At 34.6% G+C, this 23,147-nt stretch overlaps 1 protein-coding gene and 1 long non-coding RNA gene across 18 annotated transcripts in view; one reads left to right on the top strand and one right to left on the bottom strand.

Annotated features, from left to right (window-relative positions):
• GPHN (gephyrin) overlaps window positions 1–23,147 on the top strand; it is a 636,323-nt gene that overhangs the window by 286,187 nt on the left and 326,989 nt on the right. For 9 of the 17 annotated variants that reach the window (XM_032246069.1, XM_032246066.1, XM_032246060.1 and 6 more), the window contains exons 4-5: window positions 6,307–6,399; window positions 21,722–21,760. In XM_032246069.1, coding sequence (XP_032101960.1) covers window positions 6,307–6,399; window positions 21,722–21,760 — 132 coding nt within the window. The remainder of the gene's footprint in view (window positions 1–6,306; window positions 6,400–21,721; window positions 21,761–23,147) is intronic. The other 8 variants (XM_032246071.1, XM_032246064.1, XM_032246067.1 and 5 more) reach the window with 1 other exon arrangement.
• Window positions 4,510–12,366, bottom strand: LOC116528676. Its single transcript, XR_004259143.1, has 3 exons — window positions 12,356–12,366; window positions 7,467–7,471; window positions 4,510–4,632 (listed from the first exon to the last, which is right to left on the bottom strand). It is a non-coding gene; the product is annotated as an uncharacterized LOC116528676 (long non-coding RNA).

Raw genomic sequence — 23,147 nt, 5'->3', positions numbered from 1 at the left:
CAGAAGTATGTTGAAACCCAGTGCAAAGATAGTAAAAATCATGATAAAACATGGCAGTCGCTAACAGATGAAATAGCTCATACAGAAAAGAATATAACCAATCTGATAAAGCTGAATTAATAGCAGAATAAACCAAGCTGAGGAAAGAATCTTAGAGCTTAAAGTCTGGCTTACTGAAATAAGACAGGCAGACAAGAATAGAAAAAAAAAGCATGAAAAGGAATGAACAAAACCTCTAAGAAATATAGGATTATGTAAACAGATTGAATCTACGACTGTTTGGTGTCTCTGGAAGTGATGGGAATAATGGATCCAAGTTGGAAAACACATTTCAGGTATCATCCATGAGAAATTCCCCAACCTAGCTACAGGGGCCAACATTCAAATTCAGGAAATGCAGAGAACACCAGTAAGATACTTCATACAAGATAATTCCCAAGACAGGTTATCATCAGATTCTCCCAAGTCAAAATGAAAGGAAACATGTTAAAGGCAGCTAGAGAGAAAGGTCAGGTAACCTACAAAGGAAAGCCCATCCAGCTAACAGCAGATGTCCCAGCTGAAACCCTACAAGCCCGAAAAGACTGGGGCCCAATATTCAGTATTCGTAAAAGAAATTTTAACCCAGAATTTTTTATCCGGCAAACTATGCTTCATAAGCAAAGGAGAAATAAGATCCTTTTTAGACAAGCAAATGCTGAGGAAGTTTTTACTACCAGACCTACCTTGCAAGAGCTCCTGAAGGAAGCACTAAATATGGAAAGGAAAGACCATTAACAGCCACTACAAAAACATACTGAAGTGCACAGGTCAGCGACACTAGAAAGCAACCACATACGTCTGCAAAGTTACCAGCTAACATCATGATTACAGGGTTAAATCCACATATATCAATACTAACCTTAAATATAAATGGGCTAAGTTCCCCAATTAAAAACATGGACTGGCAAGCTGGATAAAGAACCAAGACTCATTGATATGCTGTTGTCTTCAAGAGATCCATCTTACATACAATGGCATGTATTGGTTCAAAATTAAAGAATAGAGACAAATATAACAAGCAAATGGAAAACAGAAAAAGATAAGGGTTGCAGTTCTACTTTCTGACAAAACAGACTTTAAACCAACAAAGATAAAAAAACACAAAGAAGGGCATTACATAACTGTAAAGGGTTCAAATCAATGAGAAGATCTAACAATCCTAAATATATAGGCATCCAACACTGGAGCACCCAAATTCATAAAGCAAGTTCTTAGGGACCTTCAAAGAGACTTAGACTCCCAAAAAGTAATAGTGGAAATCTTTAACACCCAATCACAATTTTAGATAGATCATAGAGAAAAAAAGAGAGATATGCAGGACTAGAATGCAGCCATGTATCAAATGGACCTGATGGATATTTGTAGAACTCTGCACACAAAAAGAACAGAATATACATTTTTCTTATTGTCACACAAAAAATACTCTATAATTGATCACATCATCAGAAGTAAAACACTCCTGAGGAAATACAAAAGAAATGAAATTATAACAATCGCTAGGACCACAGTCCAATCAAATTAGAAATCAAGACAGAAATTTACTCACAACTGTACAATTACATGGAATTGAATAACCTGCTCCTGAATGACTGGTAAATAATGAAATTAAGGCAGAAATAATTAAGTTCTTTAAAACTAGTGAGAACAAAGATACAACATACCAGAATCTGTGCAACACAGTTAAGGCAGTGTTAAGAGGGAAATTTATAGCACTAAATCTTCACATCAAACAGTGAGAAAGATCTCAAGTTAACAATCTAGCATCACAAGTAAAACAACTAGAGAACCAAAAACAAATCTCAAAACTAGCAGAAGACAAGAAATAACCAAAATCGGAGCCAAACTCAAAAAGATTGAGACAGAAAAAATTGCAGAGAAAAGAAAAATGCCTATTATAATGAATAAGTATTAGACTCCATGTAGATACAGAGAATGATGGCTTATCTAAAATTACTCTCTCTTACCTCTGTTATTGCCTCATTTTTCCCTTTGAGGAGTTGTTTACTCTTTGCCAACAATAATTTTGCTAAAAATTTCTATCATGTTTTTAATTATTATTAAATAATGTAAGTGTAAAGAGAACATTTTATGTTTATAAATACATGCAGTATTTCTGAAACAGTTTTCTTAAGAAGTATATACCCTCTCCAATAACACTAACCATAATATATTGATCTACCATGTTGTTTATATCTGATGTCTGTGACATCAAGCACATTTGTCATGCTTTTTAAAATATATATTTGTGTGTGTGTGTGTGTGTGTGTGTGTGTGTGTGTATATTTCTGGCACATACTAGGCATATTCTTGGCCCATACTAGGTATTTGCATGTTTCTTATACTGAAAATTAACTTATATAATCATATTCTTAAGACTTTATGCTAATATATTTAAATATAACACCTGAAGCTTACCTTTAGAACTATTCTGAAGCTTAGTATAAAAGATAAACTTATCACTAATGAAATATAAATTGGAAATAGTCAAAAAAAGAAGAGGATGCCAAAATATTAACTGTGAAAGTAGTTGTTTTTATATTCTATTGTTACATTAAAAACCACCATAAAAATTTGGTGGCTTTAATACAGATAGTGATTATTTCTCACAAGTCTGTGGGCTTTCTGAGTGGGAATATCTTCTTCTAGTCTTGTTATTTCAGCCACATGAGTAGGGTCATTCATGTGGCTGAAATAATGTCAGCTTAGTTGGATCTGGAGAATCTAAGATAGCCTCACTCAGATGTGTGGGACCTTGGTGCTGGCTATTCCACTAGACCTTTCTCTCCAAGTGGTCACCCATCATTCCATTGTCTAGCCCAGCCTTTCTGACTTAGTCATAGAAGTTTACCAAAGAGTGAAGACAGAAAAATGGAAACCTTTTGAAACCTAGGCTTCAGAACTGCCACAACGTGACTTATTGCCCCGTTCCATTGATCAGATCAAGTCAGACGTCCAGCCCAATTGCAAGCATTGTGCAAGTAGACCCCACCTCCTGATAGGAGAATTTACAAAGAATGTATGACCATATTTAATCTTCCCCAGTAGGATATGTGTAATTATTAAGTACAAAATTTATTTCTGGACTTACAGACTATAAGTACTAAGTATCAGAATGAAGAATGAATAAACGTGTATAATCCTTTTTTTTAACTTTAAGTTGAAGTTTAGGGGTACATGTGTAGAATGTGCAGGTTTGTTACATAGGTAAACATATGTCATGAGGGTTGGTTGTACAGATTATTTCATCACCCAGGTATTAAGCATAGTACACATTAGTTATATTTCCTGTTTCTCTCCCTCCTGTCACCCTCTCCCCTTCCATATGCTGCAGTGTAGGTTGTTCCTTCACGTGTTCCCATCATTTGGCTTCCACTTCTAAATCAGAACATGTGGTATTTGGTTTTCTCTTCCTGCATTAGTTTGCTAAGGATAATGGGATCCAGCTCCATCCATGTCCCTGCAAAGAACATGATTTCATTCTTTTTTGTGGCTGCATAGTATTCCATGGTGTATAGGTACCACATTTTCTTTATTCAGCCTGTCATTGATGGGCATTTAGGTTGATTCTATGTCTTTGCTATTGTAAATAGTGCTGCAATAAACGTACATGTGCATGTATCTTTATAATATAATGATTTATCCTTTGGATATATACCCAGTAATGGGATTGCTGGTTTGAATGGTATTTCTCTCTGTAGGTCTTTGAGGAATTGCAACACTGTCTTCCACAATGGTTGAACTAATTTGTACTCCCACCAACAGTGTAAAAGTGTCCCTTTTTCTCCACAACCTTGCCAGTATCTGTTATTATTTGACTTTTTAGTAACAGTCATTCTGACTTGCGTGAGATGATAGCTCATTGTTGTTTTGATTTGCATTTTGCTAATGATTAGTGATGTTGAGCTTTTGTTCATATGCTTATAGGACACATGTATGTCTTTTGAGAAGTGTGTGTTCATGTCCTTTGCCCAGTTTTTAATAGAGTTGTTTGGTTTTTTTTTTCTTGTAAATTTGTTTAAGTTCCTTGCAGATGCTGGATATTAGACCTAGTCAGATGCATAGTTTGTAAACAGTTTTCTCCCATTTTGTAGGTTGTTTACTCTTTTGATAGTTTATTTTGCTGTGCAGAAGTTCTTTAGTTTAATTCATCCCATTTGTCAATTTTTACTTTTGTTGCAATTGCTTTTAATGTCTTTGTCATAAAATCTTTGCCCATGCATATATCCTAAATGGTATTACCTAGGATGTCTTCTAGGGTGTTTATAGTTTTGGGTTTTATATTTAAGTCTTTAATCCATCTTGAGGTAATTTTTGTATATAGCGTAAGGTAGGGGTCCAGACTCAATTTTTTGTATATGGCCAGCCAGTTCTCCTAGCACCATTTATTGAATAGGTTATTGCTTATTTTTGTCAAGTTTGTCAAAGATCAGACAGTTTTAGATGTGCGGTCTTATTTCTGGGTTCTCTATTCTGTCCCCATCGCTTGTTTTTATCAGGTTTGTCAAAGATCACACAGTTGTAGGTGTGCGGTCTTATTTCTGGGTTCTCTATTCTGTTCCATTGGTCTTGTGTAGTTTTGTACCAATACCACTTGTGACCACAAAGTCACAAAGTCCAATGGCCTTGTCAATTGAGGCCGGAATAAGAAACAATAGAGAATGTCTCAAAGTTAAGTAAGTGCCACAGGGGTTGATCATTTCTTCCTCTTTTCATCATCTTCCAGAAGGCCCTCCAGAAGTGTATGTGTGGTTCATGGGGGTTGCCATGATGTCATGGCATGGTTAGACCTTATAATTTTGTTTTTTGATTTTTTGAGATGGAGTCTCACTCTGTCACCCAGGCTGGAGTGCAGTAGCATAATCTCAGCTCACTGCAACCTCCACTTCCCAGGTTCAAATGATTCTCCTGCCTCAGCCTCCTGAAGCTGAGACTACAGGCGTGTGCCACCATGCCTGGCTAATTTTTGTACTTTTAGTAGAGATGGGATTTCGCCATGTTGGCCAGGCTGATCTTGAACTCCTGACCTTACGTTATCCACCCGCCTCAGACTCCCAAAGTGCTGGGATTATAGGCGTGAGCTACTACATCCGACTGGTGTTTTTATATGCCAGAAATAATAGTGAACTATTTAGAAGAGTGAATATTTAAGCTTTTCTACTTTTTATAAAGAAGCACAGACAATTGAAGTTTTAACTTTGGTTTATGAAACCACTTTATAAGCACCTTTATTATAATAATTGTTGATTTTTTTTTAGGGGCTATCCTCAGAACAAAATTATAACTATATCAGGGATTCAAATTCATTAGGTGGGCTCTCAGTAATCTACAATTTACATTTTTAAAAATAGTTTGTTGTCATTAATTAATCATTGCACAGAAAAATTCCCTTCATTTGGAGCTCTGAGCTCTGCATTTCTGTGATACCAGAATAAAACACAAATCTGCAAAGAAAGGGAAAAAATCATTTTTAGATCTTGGATTTATTCTAAATAATCCTACATTTTGTGTCCACTGATGAATTTGAGAACTGAGGGGATTGTATTGTACATCTCAGTATCAGCCTGCTATTTGTATTTCACACCAGTTATCGGCAATTAAATGATGAAATTATATTTTAAAATTTTGACTCTGAATTGTAAAAACATAATGAAACAATATAATACCAATGCAAGTGTATGATTGTAATTTAATAAGCATTTAATTGCCCTTTTCAGCAAATAGCTAAAATGTAGAATGGGTTAATAGAATTAGCAAAAATGGAAAAAAATCAGCAGATGGAGATCCTAGTTTCACTTTGTTACAAACTAGCTGTGTAACTTTGCAAATTCTTTAAGCAGATTGCACTTCAGTTGTCTCAGAAAATAAAGAGGCAAATCTGCTAATGACCCTGCTAGCTCCAAAATCTTATGACATATAATTCTAATCTCTATAACTGTCATAGTAGTGTATTTTGAATGGCTGAAAAGAACTTCCAATAAGCCATTAATTATAAACTCTTCATTTATGGTTTTTCTTGTGTTTTATTTACTTTCACAAATTTAATACTTGCATCCTCATTTTCTGTAATTAACAAAATAAATACTCATAATTTCAGTGCCTTTTGATCGACAGTGAAAATGTTCCATGAATTGTGCTTCAAAATTTTCTTTCTGACTATTGAAAAGAATCTGTTTCCTTGTTGTATACAAAGTGTCTGAGGAATGGGATGTTTTGAGCAAGAAGGCAAGTTCTTCTGCTCATGACTATACTATTGTTTTCTTTCAGGAAACCCTGATAGATTGGTGTGATGAAAAGGAACTGAATTTGATATTAACAACTGGAGGAACGGGGTTTGCACCACGAGATGTCACTCCAGAGGTGAGATAGTACATGCCTTTTCATATTCAAAGGATTAAACTAATCATATTTTTAATCCTTTTTACTATTTTTATATTATTTTTATAATTTTGCTAGGCAGAACAAGTGACTTGTGGTTCTAATGTGAAAATTTTGCTGTGGATGAATTATGAAAATGTTTCTTGACTTTTTTTCTTTGGGCTTAAACTAGAAATTATACAATATGAGGAAGATTGAACTGGTCCAGAGGTAATCTGTCATTTTCTTGATGTCAGCATAATTTCAGGCACATTTCCAAAGGAGGTGATAGCAGAATTCTGATGGTTAGCATGGCGTCTGGTCTGATGTGGTTTGTCAGTACAGTTCTTTTCTTAAGGTACCCTTGTCATTTGTCTAAAATTACAGTAAGATGACTGCAATAGAATATACTGTTTTTACAGTACTGTTGTTGAAAAGGGATATATTTTCTACGGTTATAAATGTGAATAGCATTTAAATGCAAAATGTAATGAGGCTAAAAGTTGAATTAGTATCTAGGCTTAAGACCACAAGAATCACCTTCAACTTCTGTATATATAGGAAGAAAAATTAGGGAAATAATAAAGGATAAGCACTGTTAAATAATATGGGGAGGAAGTATTTTCTCAAGAAAGCCATAAACCTCAGTTGTCACCTCAGAGTCATACATAAAATTACATTACCACTAGTGACATTGTTTCCTTTACCTGCCCAAACCCCAAAAGTGTTTCTTGCCTCAGTTTCAACTTAATATTTACTATGTCTTTCTATTTCAAATCAGTTTACTATTGTATATACTACCTTATTAACATACCATTAACGTACTTTTGCTCTGCATCTACTAAATAATTACTGGCCTTCTTATGATAATAGTACAATGGTTTTCAAACTTTAGCCTGCATCAGAATCAACCAGAGGGCTTATTGAAACACAGATTGCTTGACCCCACCCCTAGAGTTTCTGATTCAGTAAAGCTGCAATGGGTCTTGAGAATCTGTATTTCTAACAAGGCCCCAGGTGATGCAGATATTGTTGTTGGACAGTAGACTATACTTTCAGACTTTGACAACTGCTGCTCTAGTATATGAAAATGCAATTTTAAGAAGTAATTTTTTTCTATTCTTCTATATAAAAACAATGATATGAACTTTTGATATTATTATAATTAGGGTTATAAATAAAATAGTTTTGCCTTTTAAAACAATCAAAATTGAGTTGTATTGAGAGGGTAACTTCAGCTGCAGAAATAAAGTCATCCTTACACAATTTATTTAACTTCTGGCTTCTACAGGGCAATGATTCTTTGGCCAAGTTTTGTATTTCTTTTATGCTATGACTAACTGAAAACATACAATTGGGAAGGAAGCCATCTCCTACAGAGGTGCGCTGTGTTTTGCTTTCTTTGTAAGAACATGTAGTCAGAGTTTGGGTGCTGTGTTAAAGTGTTTGAGTAAATCACTTTGAGTTTACGTATCCCTATATTTTGTGTGATGGTTTGATATTTTCATATTTTCTCATAACAAAAAAGTAGAAAAAATTCACCAGAAAATTCATTCATAACCAAATAACCGTATTATTTTTAATTACTTGGATAATTTGTTGTGGGGAAATAATTTACATCACAAAATGTTTTGTATCCTATGGGGCTTCAAGTTAATACAAAGTACTAGATTGAAAATTCAAGCCTTTGAATTCTGGCTCTGGTACTTATCAATACGGTGACAATAGATAGAGTTTTTTTACTCACCCTTCTGATGCCGTGTGGGGTTTTTTTACTCAGACCAATCAATTCTCCAACTCTCCAGATACCCAATGTCCTTCTTTTTATTTCAATTGAATTCTGACACTACCTACCAGGAATTAGCACCAGACTCCACAGATTTAAGGGCTCAGTCCACAAGATTGCCTTCACATCATATGCCAGTCCCAAGTACCAGATCCCCAGGCTATTCAAAATTCTGTCCTACTTGACTACAAAATCAGTTGGTTCCAATAACTCCCCCCATTTTCAGATTCACTAATTTGCTACAATAGGTCAAAAACCTCTTGGAAACACTTTACTATAAAGATACAGTTTAGGAATTATACCAATTTACTATAAAGCTTACCAGTTTACTATAAAGATACAATTTAGGAATAGCCAAATGCAAGAGATGCATAGGGCAAGGCATAGAAGGAAGGGGGTTCCATCTCCTCTTGGTATTTAACACCCTTCCAGCACCTTGATGTGTTCACTACCCTGGAAGATCTCTGAATCCCATTGTTTAAGAGATATTATGGCCGGGCGCGGTGGCTCACACCTGTAATCCCAGCACTTTGGGAGGCTGAGTTGGGCGGATCACCTGAGGTCAGGAGTTCGAGACCAGCCTGACCAATAAGGTGAAACCCCATCTTTTTAAAAAAAAAAAAAAAAAAAAAAAAAAAAAGGAGAGATATTATGGAGCTCAATCTCCAGCCCCACCCTTCAGTGGGTGGGACTGAAAATTCCAATGCTCTAATCACTTAGTTTTTTCAGTCACCAGACCAGCCCCATCTTGAGGCTATCTTGGCACTCACCCTAGGTCGTCTCATTAGCCTAAACTCAGATGTGAAGAAATTTGGGCCAGGCATAGTTGTTCATGCCTATAATCCCCGCACTTTGGGAGGCCCAGATGGGTGGATCACTTGAGGCCAGGAGTTCAAGACAAGCCTGGCCAACAAAGTGAGACCATGTCTTTACTAAAAATACAAAAAATTAGCTGGGCATGGTGGCACACGCCTGTAACCCCAGCTACTTAGGTAGTTGTGGCATGAGAATGACTTGAACCTTGGAGCGAAGGTTGCCTCAAGTAAAAAACACCCCTTTCCCCTTCAGCCTGGGTGACAGAGGAAGCCCCTGTCTAAAAAAAAAAAAAAAAAAAGGATGGGCTGTGGGGGCACAGCAGGGGATGGTGTTTGTTAGGAATAACAAAAGTCACTCTCCTGTTACTCGGGAAATTCCCAAGGGTTTTAGGAGTTCTATAATAAGAACCAAGAACAAAGACCAAATGTACTTTTGTCTTATACCTCAATAGACTAGTCATTTAACCACTCTGTGCCTTAGTTTTTTATGAAATGAGGGAAATGGAAGCACCTATTTACCAAGGTGGCTGTGAGTATTCAGTGAGAACTATTTCCTGGTATTTTACATAAGAGTTAATTTGTAAGAGTTAAATATTATTTTATTTGTTGCTATGTAACTTATGTAACTACCAAATGAACACATTTGATAGTTTTTCTTTTTTGCATGTAGCCAACAAATAGACAACTGTAGCGTTTTACCCAGTTTAAAGTATGTCAATGAAATCTTTAGAATCTTGTTAAATTATTTCTTAATTTTGATAGGGTAAACTTCTTATTTGATCTTTCCCATCTCTATATTCCATAAATCAGAAACCTTGAATTTCTGCTATTCTAATATCTGGTTTGTTGTTTTTTGTTTTCTTTTTTAGTACTACTAGTTGACAAGTGACTGTTTCCATGGCCTTATATATTTCATTATTCAAACATTGAGCAGCATTTTATTCTTAAAGTTTTTTAGTTACTTGAAAACTACTGAGGTGCTCTTATATTAATATATACCTATAGCAGCTACATAGGTAAAATTATATTAGGGGTTTCTTAAATGGGTTTAAAATATATACAAATATGTTTTCTCTAATATCTATTTTTGAAAAGAAACAATTTACCTGATTGTGAATAACTTGATTTTTAATAGGTTCACCTCATATTTTATATGTATATATAAATACATATGAATAGGGCAAAAGTTTGTAGCACTTGTGGGCTATTAAATAATACTAATAAAATAAATAATAAATAAGCAAACATAAAATCAATATACGCCCACTGAAAAGTAATTCTACTAATTTCCCTTTTACTTTACACCCTAGAGTATTTGCAGTTCTTATAATAGTTAAAATGTAATATTGATGTGTCAGATAGGAATTTAGAAATATAATTCTGGACCTAAATTATATAGTAATTTGTCAATCTTTGATAGTTGTACCTAAAGAGAAGAAGCTGTTTCTAGGCACATTTACCTATGTTTTGTACATCAGGATTGCTAATGTTTTTAAATGAGGTCAGAAGTTATTGGTAGAAAGCACAAATACTAATTTGATGAAAGTAAAATAATGTAAAACTTCTCCCTTAAAATCCTAATGTCTTATAGTCAAAAATTGTCAATATTAGCTTAATCTATAAAACACAAAGGAAAATAGTTTTAAGAAACTATTGTAAGAAATAGTGTGTTGTAAGAAAAAAATGAAGAATGAAAATTATGAATAGGATGAACGAAAAACAACAAAGATTTTGTCAATGGGTATGAGCTCTAGATAAAATGAAAAGTTAAGTCAACAGATTTATTTCCAGTTTTATTAAAAAGAAAAATAGAATATCATGAATAGTAAAGTTTATCTTCTTTATATATTTTATAGGAATAGGGCTAACAGAATTGGTTTTTCTAAATTATAAATTTGTTTATATTTTTAGGCCCTGTGTTATAAAATATGGTTCATCTGATACTTGCATGCCTTCTAGCCTTCTCCACGCCTCTAAATATGAGATGCTATCAAAGCTTACGTAATAAAAGCCTAGTAATTCTCACTAATAAACTTTTTAGAATTTTGTTTTGATATTAGAAACTATTTTTTAATAATAGATTGCATTATATCCTTTTTATTTTTTTCTTTTTCTTTTTTTTGAGACAGAGCTTCACTCCATTACCCAGGCTGGAGTGCAGTGGTGTGATCTCAGCTCACTGCAACCTCCATCTTCCAGGTTCAAGCAATTCTCATGCCTCAGCCTCCCAAGTAGCTGGAATTACAGGTGTGCATCACCAATCCCAGCTAATTTCTCTATTTTTAGTAGAGACAGGGTTTTGTCACATTGGCCAGGATGGTCTTAAACTGATGACCTCAAGCTATCTGCCCACCCTGGCCTCCCAGAGTGCTGGGATTACAGGTATGAACCACAGCGCCTGGCCAGATTGCATTTTTTTCTGATCTGATAAATGTTGGATAATTCCCTAGTGAAATATTAGTAATTATAATGTTCCACAGAACATAAAACTCATTTATATACAAAATATTATCCCTTTATGTCCCATTATTACTTAAAAGCAGCCTATGTCCATAAAAGGTATTATTACATAAAGGAATCTTTTATCATTCTTAAAAAATATAAGGTTAGTTATAGACGTATAAGCAAGGTAAAGTGAGGGCCCTTTAGACATAAATGTATAAATTCTAGAAGAGACTAAAAGATTAAGAAATAATAACTAAAGAATATCTCTGTAATTATTTTAAAAGTGATAATTAGTAAATTAGAAAATGTTAAACTGTTACGTATTTAAAAGGCACAAAATAACTTTCAGTACTTTTAGAGCACTAAGCTATATCAAAATAAGGGTATGCTAATATATTATTTTGATCACAAGTAAAAGAGTTAAATAAAAGCCTAACACGTTTATGTCTCATTCATTCATGAAGCTTTTGTTTTTAATCCTCAATATGTGTTCAGTGCCATGCTTGGTACTGAAGTTAAAAAATGAGTGAGACTTTCACAGCGTTAAGCAAACTGGCCTGCAAGCCAAATCCAGCTGTCACCTTTTTTTGGCATGTCCAGTGAGCTAAGAATAGATTTTACATTTTTAAATGGCTGAAAAAATTTTAAAAAGTAATATTTGTGATGTGAAAATTATTTGGAACTTGAATTTTAGGGTCTATAAATGAAGTGTTACTGGAACAAAGCTACACTCATTTATATATTGTCTATGACTAAAACAGCAGAGTTGAGTAGTTGTAAACAAGACCATATAGAGTATAAAACCTGACATATTTATCATCTGATGCTGTGCAGAAAAAGTTTTTCCACTCCTGGCCTGTTAGATGACAACAAGTAATCTTTAGTCACATTTTTTTTTTTTTTTCACTTTTACTTTTGGTTCCTTAGTAATCTGAATAATGTTAGGTTTCCTTTCTTATATTTTTAATTTTAGATGGAGCAAAGAAAAAATACTTTTCTGCCATAATGAAGTGTATTGCCACATTGTCTCACTAGCATAACAAAAACAAAATATCCCTTATTCTAAATAATATATAAAATTCTGCACTTTAAAAATTGATAAAATGAATTTGTTGTCATTAAGTGAAATCTCACTCTTAAAAATAATTTTAAACTGACATTCTTAGGAATGCCTCATAATAAAAGTATGCTAATATAATTGATGATTATGAAATAAACAAAAGAAGAAATAAAAAAAATCAGGAAACTCTAAATTTGACATAAAGAATATTTATCTAATAGGGTCCTCAAAACTGTTTTATTATGGTAATGAAGAGGCACCAGACAAAATGACCAAGCGTGAAATAGGGAAAATACTATAAAATGGTACCAAAGAAACCTGACCTAGAAAAAGACTATCAATTTTAGAAGCTATATTCTGTTTATAGACTACTTTTAGGTTTCTTTAGGACAGATTAATGTCTAAGCTTTTCTACAAATATTTTTCACTTAGGTTATTAGATTTTTTTTTTTCATGAAAATGTTAATTTTCTAGTACAAATTAAAGAAATTTGTTTTGTAAACATTGTTTTATAATCAATTTGTTGAAATGCATGTATTTCATAATTTTGAGTGTGTGTGTGTACTGTAAGACAGGTATTAGTTTATGCAGTCGTTTGTCATTTTTCTTTCTTATATTGTAATGCTTCAAAATACTGTGTAAGCAGTGGGAAGAATAAAAAATTGGCCTAAGTTACTAACAACATGTTAATGATTTTCAGTTTGTTACTCTTGTGAAAGATAGTGAAAAGTTACATTTAATAACTCACCTAAAAGTTAATATAGGCCATTTTAACAATCAGAAACCACTCTCCTACATTTTAAGAGAAGCATAGCAAAAAACACCATGTTTAATCATTTGTTTTTGATAGAAAATTTGATCACTTACATATGTTATTTAAATCATACAGCAGTTTTCAACTACAGAGAATATTTTTGATATTCTCTAGAAAATATTGATTATTTTACTGGCAAAAAATGTCATTTTTAATACTCTAGAATATTTATTGTATACTCTATGAATATTTCTTTTCTGGTTCCAAGATTGTTTTGAGTAAAATAAAATACCTATTATACATGATAAAGCTAAAATTAATTATATGGAACTAGAATTTTGACTTTCTTAAAATTATTCTATACAAATAGGATAATTCAACAATATTAAATTGTTTACAAAGCAGAATACTAGAAACCCTTATACTTGAAGTATTTAAAACTAAATTTAATAAAATGTCCATTCCCCTATGCTCAGATTTGACAGTTATATTTGATGCCATTTTAAGGAGCTCATTCTGATTTTATGAAATAGTTCCCATGTCATGTCTTTGTCTAAACATTTTGGCATGCAATATGGTATAGTGGGAAAAGCTTACACTATAGAGTCAGACAGACCTGAATTTAAATATTAGTGCTACCACTTACTATGAAACTTAAGGCAAGTTGACCTATCCACATCTGTCTTCTCATCTGCTAAATTAGCTAATTTTTCGCATCTGCTAAATTAGCTGATACCTACCTCTCAAAATTGTTGATTCTAATAATAAAAATTGTCAATAACAAAAACTAACACATATAGCAATTACTATATGCAAGGAACTGTTTTAAGTGTATGTTAACTCATTTAGTCTTCAAAACAACCATATGAGGCCAGGTGTGGTGGTTCATGCCCATAATCCCAGTACTTTGGGAGCCCAAACAGGGCAGATCACTTGAGGTCGGGAATTTGAGACCAGCCTGGCCAACATGCTGAAACCCTGTGTCTACTAAAAATATAAAAAAATTAGCTGGGTATGTTGTTGCATACCTGTGGTCCCAGCTACTCAGGAGATTGGAGAATGAGAGTCTCTTGAACCCAGGAGACAGATGTTGCAGTGAGTCAAGATGGGGCCACTGCATTACAGCCTGGGTGACAGAGTGAGACACTGTCTCAAAAATAAAATAAAATAAATATATATATATAAAAGCCAGGTACTATTTATTTTTATCTCTGCCTTACAGATTGAGAAACTGTGATACAGATTGATTAATTGACTTCCCCAATATTTTTCAAGTAGTAAATGGCAATAAATGCTTGTAAAAGGATCTAACGTAATGCCTGTAATCTTTGTAGATGCTCAATATTTGTTCTTTTTCTTCCTCGTTTAATTAACAGTACCACCTATTATCTCTAATTAGATATGGCAGCCCCAAATACTTTTGCAACTAACCATTGTATTTCTGATAGCTATTGTTAACTACAAACATAACTGGTAGATAAGTCTTAAAAATAAGAATTTGGCTCGCAACAGGTAGGTATGTGAAAAAGTAACTTTTTAGTAATAGCCCACTTTATATCTGGAGTTTATATTATTTTTGTATTGTCCATTGAAAGCAGTATTTTTTTTTCCAGATCATAGGCACAGTTAGGACCTTCCTATTTGATAAGAACAGCATTCATTCAGTCTTTCTTCAATGTAACAAATATTTATGAAGCACCTTGGGCTTTATCGAACCTAAAGCTAAAGTACACATACTCCTAAAATAGTCACGTGACAATTCAAGACAGTATAAACTTGGTACCAGAAATATTCAGCCAATTCAGGTGAAAAGATTTATTCAAAGAGAAAGATTAAGAGAGAGCTTGAATAATCAGTGAAATTTTTATAAAATTTAAGCTAAAATGTATGGGATTCAAGTTTTGAAAGAGGATGACATCACTGGTGGAAGTAAAGGAGGAAAATATATGATCAAGGCACAGAGAAATATAGACATAAAATCTTTGTGACTAGAGCAGAGAATTCACTTGACGTAGAAGGATAGATACATGAGACCTACATTATCTTATTTCTTTCATATACTGGCTAGAGAGATCCCAAATATAGAAATGAGAAACTTACTGTATTAGGCTGTTCTCATGCTGCTAATAAAGGCATACCCAAGACTGGATAATTTATAAAAGAAAGAGGTTTAATTGACTCATGGTTCAGCAGGGCTGGAGAGGCCTTAGGAAAATTACAATCATGGTGGAAATTGAAGCAAACACATTCTTCTTCACATGGCGGCAGCAAGGAGAAGTGCAAACCAACAATTGGGAAAGCCCCTTACAAAACCATCAGCTCTCAGGAGAACTCACTCATTATCATGAGAGCAGCATGAGGGTAACTGCCCCCATGATTAAATTATTAATACCTCCAACTGAGTCCCTCTCGTTACACATGGGGATTATGGGAATTACAATTCAAGTTGTGATTTGGATGGTGACACAGCCAAACCGTATCACTGTCCTTATTCAGAGATTCCTTGGAAATGTAGATCATAAGTCTACTATCAGCCAGTATAGACAGTAAAATCATACTTTCAGGACTTTCTTAGACTTTTTTGAATCAGCATTTATTCAAATGCACATGAATACATTCCTCAGTAGGACTTACTTTATTCTTTTTGAAGGTTTTTTTAATGCCCTGGTTTAAAAAAAAAAGAAATTTTTGATTTAATATGCAAACCTAGTAACTATCCACACCATTATATATTTATTTATGTATGAAATTTTAACCACTGAGAGCACCAAGTTCCAATTTTGTTGATTTGTTGTTTGAAAACCTTTTCAGTCAATTCTTCCCTTAGAATCAAGAATCAAGACAATCAAGGAATATGTTATCATAGATTTTTTTCAGTGCTGTATCTCTGGTTAGCATTTTGTATAAAATTACAAACTTTATTATAGTAAAGAAATCATAGTACCTCAGAATTTGAAGAGAACAAAGACCAACACGTTCAAAGCCCTAGCATGCCCTTTGCCTGAACATTTCAATCACCACTTCTTCTATCCAAGATTTCATTGTTTAGACAACTCTACTTGTTTGAAAGTCTAAACATATCAAACTGAAATCTGTCACCTTATAATTTCTACTCACTTTTTCTAATTCTGCTCTTGGCAGTGCACAAAAGAAAGTTAATTCATCTTTTACAAGACATTTCTGATATTTGAAAAGAAATATTACATTTTCTCCTTAAGTCCACTACTTTTGTATTATTTTTGCATTTATATTTTCCACCAGGCAAGGCCCTCCCAAAACATACATTCTCTATTTTTCTGTGCATGAAAAAGGAAAAGCTCCATAGTAAAATGGTGCCAGCATAAAAATTATAGGTACAAAATTACACCATTTAGATAAATAATTAGAGCAATAACTGACTTTGCATTCAAGACTGTTAAGTTGAACGGCTCCTATACCATATAGTAGCATTAAAGAGGGAAGAATACATTGTTCCTTGAGGTCAGAATTTTTGCAATTTTGAATATAAGGAAAAAATAAAAATTTTATGTATGAAGAACCCACAAATAAAAATTATATATTAAATTTGCTTTCAATATATGTCCTAATTGTATACCTACTCTGTGCTGTCAGTTTTCATTGAGCCCTATGGATAAGAGAGATCATATGTTAAATAAACATACAAGTAAGTATAGACACAAGTGATGATAAGTTATGTTTCTAATTACAGCTCTGACTAGAAAAATACTGTTGCCCATATAACCTTTTATGGAGCAGCATAACATTGTGGTTAATTCTGCTCTGTAATGGGACATAAAAACAATAATAATAAAAATAGCATAATGGTTAAGAGCACAGACTATTTGGGCTTGAATCTCAGATCCACCTCTTATTAGTATGCAACCCTATACAATTAGCTTTAAAAACCTGTTTTATTATATGTCAAATGAAGATAGCTAAGAGTACTTGCCTCATAGGGTAGTTATATTCTGTAAGTAATATAAGCAAGGCACTTAAAACAATATTTACTTGCTGTATACATCTGTGCTATTATTATCTAGAATATATCTAGAAAGAGCTTTAGCTTTAAAAATAAGTAGCTGATGGTTGAATAAATATTATAAGAATTCTCTCTGGAGAAAAAAAATCAAACAGGGTACGACCTAGAGTACACAATAGTATAGTTGTGGAAAAGGAAAAAGAAATATCAAAGAGAACATGTTAAATCATTATTTTAGCTTCAATTTATCAGAGTGATAATACCTTGAAGTCACCTTTCGAATTCACCCTTACGAGTCTACTCTTGTAAAAATGAAGAAAGGCTAGCATACCAGAATACTTTGCTTTTAGAAAACATGTGCTAAGACATTAACAAAAAATATAAATAAATCTTTTACAGATATATTGGTAAAATGCTAAAAGTATATTTATCTAGAGACATAGTCTCAGGAATGAAGATTTCAGGATATTCCTTTCTTTATTGCTGCCTGGAATCAGGAATATGAATTTCTCTCTAGTATATTAGATACCTGTCTATAAAATGGACTTACTGTTGCTTTTCACATGAAATGTAATAAGATGACAACAAATGAGTACTTTATATCTGTCAAATACTGTGAACTTCTCAGAATAATATCACTGTATTAGAAGGGCAGAATATTTGTAACTTTGTTGTTACTGCCTGCCATAAAAGGCATCTCATAGGGACTCAGAAAGTAGATTCAGACAACAAAGTAAATAATTGTAATTATTTTAATAATTTTACCAGTGTTACTTTCTTATATTGGAACTTGGAACTGCTACTAAAGTATGAAGGACAAATGTTCACTGGAGGTAGTAACCTTTTCAGATAATTATTTTATTTTTTTTATTATTATTATTATTGTTGTTATTGTTATTATTTTGAGACGGAGTCTTGCTCTGTCGCCCAGGCTGGAGTGCAGTGGTGCAATCTCCACTTACCGCAACCTCTGCCTCCTAGGTTCATGTGATTCTCCTGCCTCAGCCTCCCGAGCAGCTGGGACTACAGGTGTGCACCACCACGCCCAGCTAATTTTTGTATTTTTAGTAGAGATGGGGCTTCACCATGTTGGTCAGGCTTGGACTCAAACTCCTGACCTCGTGATCTACTTGCCTCGGCCTTCCAAAGTGCTGGGATTATAGGTGTAAGTCACTGCACCTAGCCTCCGATAATTATTAGTGGCACACAGATGAGAATTAGCAGAAAGGATCCAAGTTCCTTCAAAAAATGCTGAAAGGAAAGAAGCAGTAAACCTCTTGGAAGTACAGTTTGAAGTTGATGGTTGTTAGTTTCACTGTGTGAGCGAGACTAAAGGCCGAAGGCAACAATGTAGAAGAAGCAATCCATCATGCTGGAAGGACTGACTAATTGATATACAAAGAAATAAATTGCACTCCTCTATGAAGAATGAAGATAACATTGTAGCCAGCAGTGCCACTGGGATAATTTAAGTGTCTTCCCCTCAGCTTCTTCACTCCATTCTATAAGTTTGATTGCAGCAAATAACATAATATTCTTGCATGGAATAATCCTCAGGCTGAAGCTTTACAGAAAGAAAAGCTAGGTCAATTTTGATTAGGAGGTACTTCTGAATGTGATTTTACAAAATTTTTAAAATATTCTTTTTTACAAAATAGAGATATTTGAACCAGAGGGAATATAATTGTTAGTTTTGAATATTGTATAACTATAATGCAGTATTATTATAACGTGTCAATTGCCTGCTGTGATTCAAGATTACATTGTATAGGCAACCCCATTAATAATAACCCCATTGATGAGATTTGAAAGAAATTCATATCATGCTGATTTCCAACTATTGTTAGGGTATGTGTTTAGAAGTTTAGTTAATTGTGTGATAATATAAGTTCTATTTATGGGCCCTATTTATTTCTTCTTTCATTCTCTCCCATTTTGCCATTTTCAAGACTTACTGGCACTGTACTTTGTCCCTCAAGATGGGGCTACTCTGTGGGGTAGATCAATGAATGAATATCACCCTCTGTAATAAAGAATATTTAGAGGAATGAGAGGTTACTTATATATAATATTGAAAGCAGGCTGGGTGCGGTGGCTCATGCCTGTAATCCCAGCAGTTTGGGAGGTTGAAGTGGGTGGATCACCTGAGGTCAGGAGTTCGAGACCAGCCGGGCCAACATGGTGAAACCTTGTCTCTACTAAAAATACAAAAATTAACCAGGTGTGGTGGTGCACCCCTATAACCCAGCTTCTTGGAGGCTGAGGCAGGAGAATCGCTTGAACCTGGGAGGTGGAGGTTGCAGTGAGCCAAGATGGCGCCACTGCACTCCAGCCTGGGTGCAGAGCGAGACTCTGCTAAATATAAAATACTATAGGACAGGGGTCAGCAAACTTATTATTTAAAAGGGCCAGATAGTAAGTTTTTTTAGATTTTGTAGGGCATATGGTCTCTGTCAAAACTACCTAACTCTGCCAGACCTGTAGCACACAGGCAGCCATAGATGATATAAATGAATGAGCCTGGCTATGCTCTAATGAAACTTTATTATGGACACTGAATTTGGATCTCATATATTTCCACGTGTCATTAAATACTATTCTTCTTTTGATTATGTCTTGAATCATTAAAAATGCAAAAATCATTTATAGATTGCAGGCCATACAAATGGGCAGGATTTGGCCCTTGGGCTATAGTTTGCCACCCCCTGTTTCAGAACATTTCTATTCTATAGTGTACTAGCATCTGCTCTGTTAATCTAAAAGCTCATAGTATGTGAGCTTTTGGAAAAATATTCTGAAAATTTGAGATTGAGAGAGGAAGCCCCATAAGAAGTTTCATGGACTTAAATACGTACTTTAAGCCTACTAGATATATACATATACATATACATATACATATACATATACATATATGCCAGGCACTATTTAAGATGTTGAGATAGAGCAATGAGCTAAGTAGTCATTACATTTTAGTGAGAAGATACAAACTTTAAAAAAACAAGTAAAATGTATAGTACTGGAGATGTTAAGTGCTATGAATAAAGATAAACCAGGGAGGGAAGATGGGTAGCTCAGGCAGGAAAGAGGGTTATAATTTTAAATAGGGTCATTCATTAAGGAAGGCCTTATTGATAAGGTGCATTTGATCAAAGACCTAAAGGAGGAGAGGGAGGAAGCCATGGATCATGTGGAACCTGTATGCCACCCTTAATGTAATAGAGGAGAGGCATGGCATGAACTGACATATTTTAATGGGGAAACAAGTTAGGAGACTATTAAAATAATCCAGGTGGAAAATGGCAGTGGCCTAGACCAGTGATAGAGATGGAAGTAGTGAGAAGTAGATGATTGATATATTTTGAAGGGAGGTAACAGATGGAATAAGAGAAATAAGTCAGGTATAAGACCCAAGATTTGCCTTGGGAATTAGAAGGATGGAGTTTCCATTTACTGAAATGGAGAAGACTGTGGGAAGAGTAGGTTTGAGGGACAAGATCAAGAACTTTACTTTGGTTATGAAAACTTGAACTTCCTTTAGACATCCAAGTAGAGATATTGAACTGCAATTAGATATTAGGTATATGAGGCTGGGCACGGCAGCTCACACCTGTAATCCCAGCACTTTGGGAGACTGAGGCAGGCAGATCACCTGAGGTCAGGATTTCAAAACGAACCTGAACAACAGTGTGAAACCTTGTCTCTACCTAAAAAAAAAAAAAAACAAAAAGCCCACAAAATTCAGCTGGGCATGGTGGTGCACGTCTGTAATCCCAGCTACTCAGGAGGCTGAGACAGGATAATTGCTTGAACCCAGGAGGCAGAGGTTGCAGTGAGCTGAGATCACACCACTACACTCCAGCCTGAGTGACGGAGCGAGACTCCTTTCTTCACCCCCCCATTCAAAAAGTAGATATTAGGTATATGCATCTAGACTTTATTAGGAAAATCTGAGCTAGAAATATTATTTTTTGGAGTCATCAACATATAAATGGAATTAAAATCCATGACAATTAATGAGATCACCAAGATATTTACTGGTATCAATTCAATATCTGTTGATTGATATTACTGCCCCTGATTCTTTCTCATCCACTTTCAAAGAGGTAGGTAGTTTGTAGCAATTTGTCCCCCTGCTCATTCACAAAGAGTGGATGGGATCCCTCTGAATCAGAAACCAGGAAGTACCATTAGTTGACTATCTTCCCATTTTGCCATGGTGTAAACATAGAAGTGAATTTTTCCAAGTACCTCCTTGCTGGAAACTGTTTGCACTGGAGGTAAGTGTGAGAGGGGAGGTTGTGGGGAATGATGGGGTGAGGGCTTCCTAAACCTTTCCCATAACTCAGAAATGGTTTCATTCTGAGGAAGGGAGAAGGTTCAGGCTGGTTCTTATTTCCCTGAACCAGTTCATATAGCCCTAAATTTGACCTGCTTTCCTCAAACTGGGAGTCAGAAATCCCTTTTCTCTTCTGTTTTTCTGCTGCAGAAATTCCCAACATTCCCATTTTGTGGGCTCCAGAAAGGGGTAAGCGAAGACTTCAATCCCAGCCAATCATTTTCAGATTAATAATTTTTAGTGTTTGGTTTATTTTATCATCATAAAAAATGCTTGGACCCATTTTTCGCATCTGTTTAATTTCCTTGTGGATTGTTATGTATCTATATGTTCTAGGGTCATTCTGTTTCCCTGGGCAATAGAGTTCAGATCCATCTGCTGTTTCCATTTGTGTGCTGTTCTCTTGTGGATTCTCATATGCAGTTTATTGATTACTGTATCCTACATGGAAGACACCCAATTCAGGGGACTGCCTCACTCTGAATCTCATCTTTTCCTGAATGGTGTTTTATTCCTCTTCTGAGAGCTTGTTATTCCCCTACCCAACTGCTTCTGATGATCTGTAATTGTTTCTCTACTGTTCTGTCTACCTGCTTGATTGCCTTTGGTTTTTGTCTCTACTTTTTGCCTCACTTCACTCATCTGCTGAATGATTTGCATTCTTCACTCACTGGTGCTTTGTCCATCAGCAAATGGCCTGGTACCGCCATATCCATCTGCTGTTTTAGCATTTTAGACTGCCCGACATTATCTATCTGCTCCCCTACAATTCCCCTATACTATGGCCTAACAAGTGCTACGCCATCTGCCTGCCTGATCTTGCCCTGCCCAATCTGTGCCTGTAACACTGTAAGTAGGTGAGATTGTTTAGCATTTCTGCTATCATCTACACTTGCCTTGTGCCAGTGAGTTAGCCTGCTGACTGAGTTTGCTCAACTGTTGCCTTCTCTATTTGTTGCCTGTGGCTGCCCCATTAATTTATTTGAAACATTGCAATCATCTCCTGTGTACTGGCAACTTACTGATTGGCCCGTGATGCCTCGTTTATAGTTTGCTGCATTTAAAAAATCACTGGCATTGCTCCTCTATGTCTTGTAACCCTGATCATATTTTATTTCCAATAAAAGTTTTGCCTACATATTGTCCAAATTGTCCAAACATAACTTAGAAATAGGAAAATGCTTTGCTGTTTAACAGCCCAGTCCAGTTTGCTCCTAAACTGACTTTTTAAACTCACTACCACCCCTCTGCTTTTTTTTATACAACTCCACATTCTTCTCTTTATGTAGGAATATAATTTTTTATAAATCATCATCTTAAGTTTTCTTTTCACATCATATATTATGTACATTTATTTCTTGTGTATGGGATCTTTCAATAATTTTCCATATACTAAAATTCTTAATTTATTTTTCCTAAATTTTCCAGGGTTTTATAAGGACAAGTTACTCCTATTAATTTTATCCTTTTTAGTAACACCAGAAGAATTTTTTTGCAACTTTAAAGTACCATCTCTAAAAATAATAAATTTAATTATCTTATAGTTCTTTGTAGTTCAGATTAAAGTAGCTTTCTG

Source organism: Sapajus apella, unplaced genomic scaffold, assembly GCF_009761245.1.
Source record: "Sapajus apella isolate SASKATOON/1434 unplaced genomic scaffold, GSC_monkey_1.0 scaffold59, whole genome shotgun sequence".
Taxonomy (NCBI): domain Eukaryota; kingdom Metazoa; phylum Chordata; class Mammalia; order Primates; family Cebidae; genus Sapajus; species Sapajus apella.
The sequence above is the reverse complement of the archived record's forward strand: the minus strand, read 5'-3'. Positions and strand labels throughout refer to the sequence as shown.